Raw genomic sequence first — 12,574 nt, forward strand, 5'->3', positions numbered from 1 at the left:
AATACTATGTAATTTTGAATAGAATATATTTGCTAAAGAACTAAACTAGAAACTGAATGGTTATGCATTTACAACAGTAATTGTTCCAACAGTTACCAAGGATACTGAAAACTCAGGTTGTTTATTCATTGTACTTAGATGTATAATCTTTATGTGTAAATTAGGAGCATACTTCTCAAACAGATAAGAAAAACAAAGTGAAATATTTTCTTTTTAGCAAACATGACACTGAATGTCATACTTATTCATGAAATAAAAGTTAAGCAAATTGTAAGTGAAATTGTCTCCTGCTGAATTTTTCATTTTCCAAGCATTTGTATTTATTTGTGTATGTAATGTTCATAACACATTATTCTTTCACTGAAATAAACATTTAAGAATCCTCATCTTTAAGAGTGGAGGGAATGACAAAAATATATAGTAACAAGAGAAAACATTGCTAGTTTTGTACTGTTTATCTGAATGTTTTAGAGCTGTTACTTGAAATTATAAGAAAGAGAAGCAAAGTGCAAATTAATTTGCTCATTTTTTTGCTGCTGGAGGATTGATAAGAAATGGAGAGATGCTATTAAGCTCCACTGAAAAGCAAACTGGAATAATAATAAAGCTGTCTTTTTAAATAACATGCCTGTGCCTGTCAGTAGCTGGTTTATTTGAGTTTTTCATTGCTTTGTTTATATTAGTGCCCCCTCCCTCCTGGGTGCCTCTGGAGTTAAACAAGCAGGTATTTACCACCAACATAATCCTGAGCTTTAAAAATATAGACCAAACTCTTAAGATTCTTAAAATTTTCAATCATATTTATTTATTGCAGAAAAATAATATACAAAGATATTTACAAAACAATCATAAAAATATGAATGCATTTAGACACCGGATCTATTTGCATTTTACCATGGGTCATCAATAAATAAATAGAATGTTGTTTTTTTTTTTTGTATTTTAAGTATTTATTTCCCTCAGAGGAATGAAAAAAGGAATTAACTGACTATGATTTTTCTGGCCAGTTTTATCCTAGTACGTTTATTTCTAAAGGTATTCTTAAAATTCCTCTGATTGTTACCATTTTAAAATGGAGAAAGTCCATAATGATGCCTTTCCTTTCAGTGGCTGATTGGCACGACCTCTTGAGAATGCATGCATGAAAAAATAAAAATAAAAACATTCTTCGTCAAAAAAAAAAAAAAAAAAAAAGGAACACAAACAACTGTTCAGACTTCTATCAGAATGTAGAGGTGTGAGGATGGTGCTGCTGCCCATCTGGGATCACTGTCCACGGGCCTGTCTCGCTTTCTCTTTTAAAAGTGCGCCCCACGCCCTGTTTCTTTGAATTTGGGTTCTGCTCTTCTAATTTCCAAGAAAATCTTTGGCATATATATTTATTTTTAGTTATCCAGCTCCAGAGTCTCTAGACTGTCCATTTTCTCCTTCTCTGGAAACAATGACATCTGCAAAAACCCAGAGAGGGGGGAAAGTTGGTTATTGTTTAGGTCTCTGCCGCTGTTTTCTAAAACTAGTGAGCTCTGTTATCACTACCACCGAGGAATTATGCTGAAGAACCTGGAAGGATTTCAGCTGGAGGGCAAGAGGAAGTGGGTGGGCGGAAAGGAGGAGGTGGAATTTGGGAACATTTGTTTTAAGAAGAACAAAATTTAAAGCCAAAAGAAAGGGAGGCCCTGGCAAAACCATCCCTTCCCTTACCCTTGAACCTTGAGTCTTTCTCAGTCTCCCCTCCTGTCGGTCACACACACTCACGCACACACGCACACCTTTCACAGGGGCGCATACCCCTGGGGACTCTCTCCCCACCCGGGGCTGAACTGATTTCCGGGGACACTGGTGAAATGAGATAGCGGTGTCTGGTTAGGTGGAAAGGCTGAGAAGAGAGTGCGAGAATGGGAAGGCGGCGAGGTGGGCGAGGAGCCGCGGCCTGGCCATTCGACTGTCCATCACCTGAGCGACAAAGAGTCGCTGAGGCGCAGGTCCTTACCTAGGTCTCCGGCCCTGCCGAGGGGGTGGGGGGCTCCGCCTGCTAGTGGGACGCGGACATGGACCAGGCCCCCTCCATCCTCCAGACCGAGAAGGCGTAGCTGAGCCGCTCGTGGGCCACATAGCTGCAGCTTGCCATCTTGGAGTCCAGCTCGTCGCTTTGGAGGACCTGGTAGAGGAAGTCGATGTACCTGGCCGCCAGCTTGAGGGTCTGAATCTTGCTCAGCTTGTCCGAGGGCAGCGTGGGGATGATCTTGCGCAGCGCGGCGAACGCCTCGTTTAGCGATTGCGTGCGCTGGCGCTCCCGCACGTTGGCCATGACCCGCTGCGTCTGCAGCTCCTCATACGACTGCGGGCTCCCGCCGCCGCTGCTGCTGCCGCCGCCACCTCCCGCGCCGCCGCCACAGCCCGCAGACTTTTTACCGCGCTTGCCCTGGGCCGGGCTGCCCGGCTCGTCGCCGGCTCCGACGCCCCCGCCCGCGGCCCCGCCGGGCCCCGCGCCGCCTCCCGCGCTGCGCCGGCTGCTGCGCCGCTTGCGCGCCCCGCGCTTGCCGCTCGGCGGCTGCTGCCGGTCCGGCTCCTCCTCGCTGTTGCTTAGGCTGTCGTCGGCCGGCGAGACTGGCGAACTGGACACGTCCTGCATCATCTCTTGAGCTGCAACGTGCGGCCTCGCGGGCCCGGGGCAGAAGGGCAGCCCGGGAAAGAGGAGGGGAGCGGGGCGCCTCAGCCCGCCAGCTTCCCCAGCGCGCGGCGCCGGCCCGGGCGGTGCGGCCCGCCGAGGTGGGAGCGGGAGGAGGGACAGTGAGGAGACCTCCGCGGGGAGGGCGCGCGGGGGAGGCGGGGAGGGAGGCGGGAGGGGGAGGGGACGGTGTGGATGGCCCCGAGGTCCAAAAAGAAAGCGCCCAACGGCCGCACGCACACCCGGCTCGGCCTCCGGGAAACGGTGCCGGTGCTGGCGAGCCCGCGAGGTGTCTGGGAGTTGGGCGAAAACTGCAGACTTGGAGACTCTTATACCTCCGTGCAGGCGGAAAGTTTGGGGGCAGCAGTGTCATTGGCCTGACGTGGGGAGGAGGGACTTTTCGAAGTTTTATAGGAAAGTTTCCGCTTTCCAACCCCCCTCCCCCGTCCCACTCCCCCCCCTTCCTCGGGGTCTAACAATTCGTCCTCCCAAACCATTCAAAAACGACCTGGCCCGGGCGGCCGGCCCCTCCGCCCGCCTCCTTGCTGCCCTCCCCCTTCCCTCTCCGCCAGGAGAGGGGCGATTTCCTTCCGTGCCGTAGAGCTAGGGAGCGCCCCCGCACCCTATCGCAGCGCCGGGAAACGGCCAGAGGGGACTGTGCTGGCCGCTGTAGCTGCCCCAAACGGAGTGGCTGTGACAGCAACGGTGGCAACAGCTTCTACGCAGTGGGTGATGTCTCATCCCTCCTCGGATCCCTATAGGTCTTTGGGGCCGGTTTGGGAGTCCTGGGCGCGGGGAAGAAGGGGTAGAGTGGCAAGAAAGTGTCAACCGCGGAGTCCACCCAGTGGTCAGGTAGAGGAACTCTTGGGGTCCCCAGGGCTTAACCGCGGCGGCCGGGGCTTAAGGTCGAGGGCGTTTCTGAGGACGTGGCTGCGTAGCAGGGGCTGTGGAGCTATGCCCCGGCCTGCTCTCTTACCCCTCCGGGAGAAGCATCTGGGCCCTCCTTTTCCCTCTGCAGTGACACAATGTACAGCCTCTCTGTACCCAAAGGACTGCGCCTCTGAAAGTGTTAGAGGCAGAAGTTCATTCTCTCCCCTACCCCTACCCACACAACGAGGGAAGCCTTGTCTTTGGGGAAGGAGCAAAGCTGGAGGAGGGCAGCACACGCCTTCACCGCGGCCCGGTTACCCGGCGCAGCAGCCCAAGGTGGAGAACCCTTTGACCATTTCATCCCCATCGCACCGCCAAGTCAGTCTCCGCATGTGACCTTGGAAGGTCAGTTCATCAGACAGTGATGCGGGGATTCGATAGCGCCTATACTTATGGGGCTGCCTGCTCTTGAGAGTACCCATCTTCCAGCTCCCCTTCCAAAGAGGTCCAGTGGGCAGTTATGCTCTCAACGCCCCAAGTGCATTCCAATTATTTGAACACGTTTTCACTTTAAGCATTTCTATCTAGTGAATTAAATCAAAAATCCCCAAAGCGGGTGTTCAGGCAGATTCTGGTAAACTGGAAGTAACAAAGTTGAGCGGGAAGAGAAGCCGCTGTGGAAGAAAAGCCCATCTTGGCAAAGCTATCCTTGCTCCCTTTTGGAAGGAGTTGGGGTGAAATAACAGTTTCATGTTCATCTTTTACATTTTAAATCAAACAAAAGACCAAAGGCAATAGTTTAGGGCAGATTTGGGGGGCACCCAGTTGTGTGCTTCGCCCTGCACAGGCAGAGAGGTCCGCCCACTGGCTTCCTAGTCCGAACTCGCGGGTGGGAACTGCTAACTCAGCAAGCACCCTTTTCTGGGCTGGACCGAGGGTCTTGGCCACGGATGTTCCGAGAAGGAGGCGGGAGCCCAGGCGACGCGCAGGCAGGCCACGTGGCTGTGCCCCGCTGAGGCTCGCAGCTTCGGTCCCGGAAACCCTGGGGTTTGGAGTTCTTTGGGCCGGCTGAAAGGCTAAGCCTTTGTTGGGGTGTGAGGGCAAGAGTTATCTCTCCCGCGAGGGGTAAACAGTACTGTGTTTCCAAGGGATGGGAACCCTGCTGGGGTTTTCCTTCACCATTTTCACAGAAATATTCAGAAACAATGACCGCAGCATGCCGATTGGCCTGCTTCTGGAGCCGCTGCCATATTTTAAAATGACAGCCTGTCAGAAAATCAGATTCTACTTGACCTCCACTTGATTTCAATAGCACGAAGGCGTTTCTTGTCAAAGCAAAGTCATCCCGTGCACCCTTGTATTTGCATCTTCTGCCTATAGGATTTTATCTCTTGGAAACAGACAAGGCAGAAATTCTGCTCCATTCTCTACCAAGTGTTCTCTTTTTTTAAAGTCTGAATTGCAGATTATTCAAAAATTCTTATTTTGAACGAGGCTGCAGAAATCTTGAAAATTTTCCACTTTAGCTGTCTTTTTTTTTATGCTAATATCAGTCTCAAATCTTACTTTTTTTTTTCCCCCTGTAGTTGAGTCTCAAAAAGAAAGAGATCGAATGATTGGACTCTTTCCTTTGTGACCGGGGGTAAGCAAGACAGGAAAGTGTGGGCAAAGTGTAAAGGAAACCTTACCTGACCAAAGGGAATTGGGGAGGAGGAAGGGTCCTACAAGGTGGAGGAGAAGCAGAGTCCATGATGGTGCAGCAACCAGGGGTCATTAGCCAGTGTGACTTGCAAAGTCATCAATCTCTAAGACAAATTCTTAAACAAGGGAGCCTAGTACTTCTCTGGCACTAACTTCCAGCGGGTGAATGGCTCCTGGCCTTCTGTAGATGGACCTCACAGCTGAGGCCAAGCTCTGGATGCCAGAATGCTTAAAGAGAGTTTAAAATGAATGACCTAACCAGAAGTATCCTGGCCATGGAAGCTTCCCAAAAGGTCACAATTGATGACTTCAGTTCTAAGACAAAATTTCTCTTGAACTCTTGCAAGGAGTAGAGGATGAGACCAGTTTTTTGAGTTCTTAAGTGAGGCTGGAAAATTACATTTTGAGCAAAAGTAGTAGCTTGCTAGGTGAATTACCTTTCAAAAAATGCCTGGGGCTGGATAATCTTTGCTTTTGCAAACTGCAATATGCCAGTGGCAGGCTGTCCACTCTGTTTATGTATAGTGGGCTCTAACATTTTATCTAACAATTTTCTTTTCCACACTTGCTGGAGCAAGAATGGCTTTTTTTTTTTAATGTGCTGACAAGCCAGATATAATTCTGGATATCTCATATATGCAACAATAATTTTAATTTCCACAATGTTTTGTTTAATATGTGAAAGCGTACTTCATTCTGAAATCCAAATTTCAGGCTTTTGAAAATCGTGTTAGGAGTTTTTCTAAGAGGACTGAACTTGGTCTGGAAGGATGTCAGTGGAGGACTACCTTCTTTGGCAATGCTAGATTAATTGGGATTCGATCATTTTGTCTACTTCTAAAATAAGGTCCCTGAAAAAAAAATTTAACTGAAAGCAAAAAAAAAATTTCTTTTGCACTTGGATAATTAAAAAAGAGCTTTGTTTTCAAACTGCAAACTTGGCATGTTTGCAGTCCTTCCTGAGGAATGTGTGCTGTGTTAAAAAATTGAAAAAAAATACTGTTAGAAGTTACAGAGCTAGAAATCTCATACTGAGCAAATGCAATAAGTCTCTGTATCCTTACAGTTTGAATATGCACTGACATTCTCTTAGCAGCAATGAATTATAAATACTCTCAAATAGGGAAAAGAAATGCACTGTAGAATTTTTAGTAAGCTGGTAAGTTTGGGAGTTTGGGCTTGTGCAAAATGTGGGTTCTCCAATCTGTTCCTCTGCTTCGTTCTCTTTAGATGACTTGTCACCTGTTTTTTTTGGCTTTGAGTTCTGTGAACTAATTTCTCTGAATTGCCTAAGCGAAACCCAGGAGCATTCCTACAGAAGGGGGCGCAAATTGGAAGGGTTGCAGTTGAGTAGATCTCAGATGAGGTTGTACATCATAGGTTGAATGGTATTTGAACACTTTACAAGAGACTGCCCAATGTGTTATTTAAATGACAGAATTTGATTAAAGTGGAATATAAAGTCTGTGTCTGCGGGAGTGAAGGAATTTGACAACTCTGTGTAAAAGGAGATTCTTCTTTGATTACCCAGGTAGTCTTACTGATGTTTGAACATCTTGCCCTAAATAAGAACTCATTCTTTCTCTTTTAATGAGGTGGTTTAATTTGTGAACATAACTAATCCTACCTTTCTTTTTCTGAATTTTTTTGATCCTACCTTTCCTTTCCTGAATTTCTTTAAGAATAAGGAACAAATAAAATTATTTTAAAAAGAAATTAAGGAGCATCTCAAATGAGCAAATGGAAATTTCAAATGGATATTAATCATTAAAATGTCTGACATTTTGTTCTCAAATTGAAGATTGAATAAAGAGACATAGGGGGAACAGGACTAAAGTTTGGTGTGGAAATATGTGGGGTCTTGAATAACATTTTGCCCTTTTTTTTTTTTTTCCTAACCGTATAGGAAAGTGCAGCCTGTCCATTGGTATCCCATCTCAACTGCCAATTAACTTTGTTGATATACATGCCCACAACTTACTACAATGAGCTGCTGGAATAACTGAAAAAATAATGTAAGAAACGTACAGTCACTCATAAGACTTATCAATGTTAGTTGTGCTGCCTAGTAAGCATTTGTGTGTCTTTTAACCATCCAATGATTGGTAATTTAAATACAAATCGAACAATTTTGATGTTTTCCTAATTAAAGTTCCCTTCAGAGACTCATACCCTTTATCTTTCTTTGCTGCTTCAGGGGATCTTCTTTTCCTGAAGTTCAGAGTCCTAATTCCATTGTTTGGTTTGGTTCTTCCCTCAGAAAACATGTTGTTTTTGCCAGTGACCACAAGAGGACACAATTTCCCAGAGAACTTAATTTAAAAAGCTCATAGAAGAAAGCTAACAAAATAGCAGAAATACCACACAATTAATGAGTATCACTTTGGAAATGTTTGGTTGATTTATATGAATTTTATTGAATTTTAAAAACAAACATGCTTTATTATTGAAGCTTTAGATGTTTCTAAGATACCATTTTTTCCTTATTTAGGCCCCAAATAAAAGTATACATTTCTGAAAATATACAAAAATGCTACTGTTGTAATTCAAATAAAAATGTTTATAATACACTAGTACAATTTTGTACAAAATTCTTGATGACATAGAATTTTAGTTAATTTTAAAGTCATGCTTGGAGATGAAAAATAATGAATATTTCAAAATGCAATAGAAAGTTTGAATTTTCAATTTGGTTGTCTGGGGTGTTTTTATATAGAAAATTCCACAGAAACTATGTTTTGTAGTTTGACAAGTGCATTTAAATGTGTATAACAGGTTAATAAATTATTTGCAGAAATATGAAAATAGAATTTCTTAAGATACTTTCAATACACTTCCCCCAAAATATTATATGCAATATTTTATTTAAGATATTTTTCCTCTCTCTGCTTCCTTCTCTTGAAAGGTTTGAGAGCATTGGCTTACTTTGTAAATTAAAATGAATTATGTCTTAGATATTTTTTTTCTGGAAGAATTTAATCATTCTGCTGGATTGCTAGGACAGCTAGGCTAGAGAATCTTGCTTCAGTTTCAGCTTAAACTCTTGCATTACATTTGTTTCTTAGAGCAGATATGTCCCTAATCACATTCTCTGAGACTTTGCTGGAGGAACTGGCAATCAACCAGAGACCTGGAAAAAGAAGAGGAAAAAGGAAGGGAGGGAGGAAGGGAGGGAGGGAGAGAGAAGGAGAATAACAAGGAGGAGATCAAGAGAGATGGAACGAAATCTGGGGAGAGGGTGAAAGAGGGAGCCTGGGCAAGTAACAGTGATAGAAAGCAAGAGATAATGAAGCTTGATAGTAAGGGAATGGAAGGCTAAAATATCAGAAGAAAGAAATTAATACACTTTGTAGGAAATAGGAAAGCACCCAGATTATTAACCTCTATGTCCTCAGAGACATTGTGGCAAGTAGTTGCCTGTCCTTTGGCATAGACATTTAGTTTTAAAAATCTTTGTCATCCTTGCCCAAGTTGTAATAACAAAAGACAGGTTGAAATGTCATGAAACTTAATTCAAGTTGATGCCCACCTCCTGGGTGTTCTCTTCCCTAAATTAGGGTAAAGATGGTAATATGTTCTCATTACTGGATCTCAGGGTGTATCTCATCTAGGGAATACTGTGTTATTCCTTCATAAAAACTGCTACTAACCATGATAGAATTTTAGAAATCCTATTTAGTTGCCTAGACTCTTAGCTCATAAGTTATTTTCTTTGACCTACACAATTAAAGTCAAGTTGTTTTTTTCTTGTGGCAAGTGAGGCTCCATGCCTTTGCCTTTCCCATCTTAGTTACCTTAGGGAAAGACAGCTGCAAGAGATGAGACTTATTCTCATTCACTGTAGTCAAGACCTTGAGAAACTGTAAGATTCTGTTTTTTTGGGGCATTCTGAATTCTGGTTTCAACCAGCATCAATTAATAGCTATGTGCCTATTGATTCTTTTGTAATTTGACAAAAATGTGTTGATATCTGTTATTGTGGTTGTGTTTAAGAGTAGAGATATTTCCAGGCAATATGAAGTATATTTAATGAAGATTGAAAAAAACAAAACTATCGTGAGTACTTTAGTGGCAATTTTAACTTCACAGCAAGTTTCAAGACTGAGGAGAAGTAATAATTAAATATAACTTAAAAAAAACTAAAGATGTTAATTCTCAAGCAAGTAGGCAATAATTTTTAATATCTGGGGAACAGATATGGCAAATGAATTGTATTAATTAATTTATTTTTATCCAGTCCCTCCACCACAATAGACTATAGTCCAAAATAACCTTAGGAAAAATAAACTTCTAGATGTAAGTAACATTCTTTCACTGTTATTTTCATTATATTGATTCTTATATAAAAGTTGGGCATTCAGATATTTTATAGAGAATTATTAGATATTTTAAATACTTTTAGATTTAGCCAGATTTTGTGTTGTTGTGACCAAAAGAACAATTAGAGGAGGAAAAGTTTGTTTAGGGCTATCAGTTTCAGAGGTCTCAGTCCATAGACACCTGACTCCATTGCTCTGGGCCTAAGGTGACCCAGAATATCATGGTGGAGAAGCATGGCAGAAGAAAACAGCTCAGAATGTCACAAGCAGGAAGCAAATAGAGCTTTACCCTACTCCTTCCAACCATGCACTTACCTGTCTACAGTTATACCCACTAATCTGTATGAGTAAATTCATGCACTGATTATGTTAAGGCTCTCACAACTCAATAATTTCACTTCTGAACATTCTTGTATTGTCTCACACATGAGTCTTTTGAAGATACCTCATATCTAAACCATAATACTTTGTTAGAAAATTGAAAACTTTTTTTTAAATTGGAGAGAATTTTATGGCAAATTTTGAAAGACAGAAAGCCAATCCAACTTTACATATGAATACATCAGCAGTAGAATTTGTAATCACAGTCCCTAGTTTTACTGTTTCTCTATGTTAATAGGTATGTCAGAGATTTGCTTATTAGAATAATGCCATAAAATAAAAACACAGTTGGTAGACTATTGCCTTGCATGCACAAAGCCCTGGGTTCCATCCCCAGCACCAAAAATAAATAAATAAATTTAATTAAAAACAAAAGGAACCTAGGTAATCTTTAAGGCAATTAGATTAGATGATCATTCTATTTTCATTTATCATTAATGTCTTAAACCATTATAATTATAGAACTGGGGAAACTGCTTATAAAAAAGCAAAAACTCAGAGTACTAGGACTATAAGAGGACTTAGAACTTCTGAATGCCTCTTTCTTTTCTGGCAAGGAAGAGTAACTGTAGAGAACAGTGTAGTGGAGAAGAACCTGAATTCTGGAGACAGTCCACCTGGGTTTATATGTGATTCTCTTCTCAATGCCTGAGTGACCCTAGATAATTTGTTTACCCCTCCATGCTTCCTATGAAAGGGAAGGAATACTGAGTATCATTAGGTTGGTGTGATGACTGGATTAATTGATAAGGGCTAACTCCTTACAATGGTGGCTGGTACTTGGTATATGTTTGATATTATTATTTTGAATAAGGATTAAGTTATGCAGGAGCTTGACATTAAGCAATAGCATTCAATTCTAAGTGCAAAAGGAAGGATTTAAGGGGTAAATGAAATTAATTGATGATCCAGTTCTGTTTGAAGAGCAGCTAATTTTATATCCATGCATCATTCCCTAAAGACTCAAAGTTCAGGAAAAGGACACTAATTGGAGGAGGTTCAATCATTTATCCATGTCCTATCTGTCAAGGAATGGTAGCAGGAGGCATGCTATCTCTTCAACTTCTGAACTGTGTGGAATCTTTTTAGCTGTTATCTTCAACTGTCTATGAGCTACCATAGTGAGTTTCTTACAAACATCTCAAATTTATCGCTATTCTCAAATAACCTAGTCTTCCCATCAGTGCAAATCAGTACATTTTAGTAGATATTTGATTGTTTAGCCTAATAATATAGACCACTGTCAATTCTCAGTCTTTCTCAGGCCACCTTTTTCATCCAAGTCCTCATGAAAGGAGTGTAATCTCCCACTAAGACTCACATATATCTTCCTGGATTCTAAAATTACTCAATAAATACCTCTGGTCTTTATCACCTAAACATTATTAACAAATAATTGGGACACTATCCTGTTTTGTATCATAGCACTAGAATCACATGACACAGAACAAGTATTGGTGAGCAGAAAAACCTGCAATAAAGCAAAAATTAATTGTAAACTCTCTATTTTATGTTCTTTGCAAAGAAGAAGTTAAGTCATTGACCCTGAGCTGGAAGAAGAGGGTCTTTCAACTGTGTAATTTAAAAATAACAACAGACATTTGTGTAATAAAGCAGGAGAAAGTGAAGTACCCAGTCAGAGGCTGTGGCCATTAGAATAAAAGAACAGTTTATTTTTTGACTGCTGAAATATCATTTTTGTCTTTTTGATTCCTCAGGATGACACATCCATTTAAGGAATGGTCCATTCTGATCATAACTCATGAGTATTTACTTGACCACAATATCCTTGTCCAAGAAGGAATAATGTTGACATAGAACTGAGCCAACTTTGATGTCACATGTGGGCTTTTCTTTGGGAGGAACATAGAGACTAGTTAGGAGGTCATTGCAGTAATCTAAGTGAGAAGTGACCTAAACTTGGCTAGTAGCAGTGGAGTTGGAGTTGGGGGGGGGGTGGTTAGATTCTAGATATATTTTGAAGGTAAAGCCAACAGGATATACTAAAAATAAAACATCAAGTATGAGAGAGAGAAATCTTAAGTCTTTTGATCTGAGCAAAAGAAAAGGGGAGCTGGTAACCACTGAGATAGAGAAGGTTATGGATGTAACCTATTCCAGAGGAGACAGCTCTGTTTCACACATGTTAAATTTGAGTTGTCAGCTGGAAATCCAAGTGGAATTGTTGGGAAGCAATTGGATATGTGAGTCTGAAGTTTGTGGAATGGAGGTAAAATTTGGAATTCATTAGCATATAAATAGAATTTTAAGCTATGTAACTGAGAGATGTCACCACAAGTGTGAGTATGTGTGAGGAAAAGATGAGGACTGAAACTGAAAAACAATTATGATCACTGCAATGGAGAGAAAATAAACCAAAGAAGGGACATAGGGATTTATGGAAAGAGGACAATTTATGGTAATATTTGTGAAATTAGAGATAATTCATTTTCCTAAGAAAAAACAAGGACAAATTGAAAACAAGCAATAATCAATAGTAAATGACAGAAAACATATCCAAATAATAACAGAGTTCATAAAATGGAATAGCACACTAAATTCTGGGCCAAGTTCATGAAAGCAGATCTATAACCATAAATATTCTCAGGATATTTTTGACTATTAAAGATATTAT

At 41.7% G+C, this 12,574-nt stretch overlaps 2 protein-coding genes across 2 annotated transcripts; one reads left to right on the forward strand and one right to left on the reverse strand.

The window, feature by feature from the left end:
- Positions 1-502: 502 nt before the first annotated feature.
- On the reverse strand, positions 503-3,011 carry Twist1 (twist family bHLH transcription factor 1). The gene is made up of 2 exons (XM_046463618.2): positions 1,991-3,011; positions 503-1,448 (listed from the first exon to the last, which is right to left on the reverse strand). Exon 1 carries the CDS (start codon positions 2,633-2,635, stop codon positions 2,033-2,035), a length of 603 nt encoding a protein of 200 aa, XP_046319574.1. The 5' UTR covers positions 2,636-3,011; the 3' UTR covers positions 503-1,448; positions 1,991-2,032.
- On the forward strand, positions 2,864-8,008 carry LOC124106097 (uncharacterized). Its single transcript, XM_058585313.1, has 3 exons — positions 2,864-3,013; positions 3,083-3,943; positions 7,146-8,008. Exons 1-2 carry the CDS (start codon positions 2,864-2,866, stop codon positions 3,932-3,934), a joined length of 1,002 nt encoding a protein of 333 aa, XP_058441296.1. The 3' UTR covers positions 3,935-3,943; positions 7,146-8,008.
- The last annotated feature ends 4,566 nt before the right edge of the window (positions 8,009-12,574 follow it).

The sequence above is a fragment of the Marmota monax genome, unplaced genomic scaffold (genome assembly GCF_021218885.2).
Source record: "Marmota monax isolate L192 unplaced genomic scaffold, Marmota_monax_Labrador192_F-V1.1 WCK01_AAM20220418_F8-fsc00057, whole genome shotgun sequence".
Lineage (NCBI taxonomy): Eukaryota > Metazoa > Chordata > Mammalia > Rodentia > Sciuridae > Marmota > Marmota monax.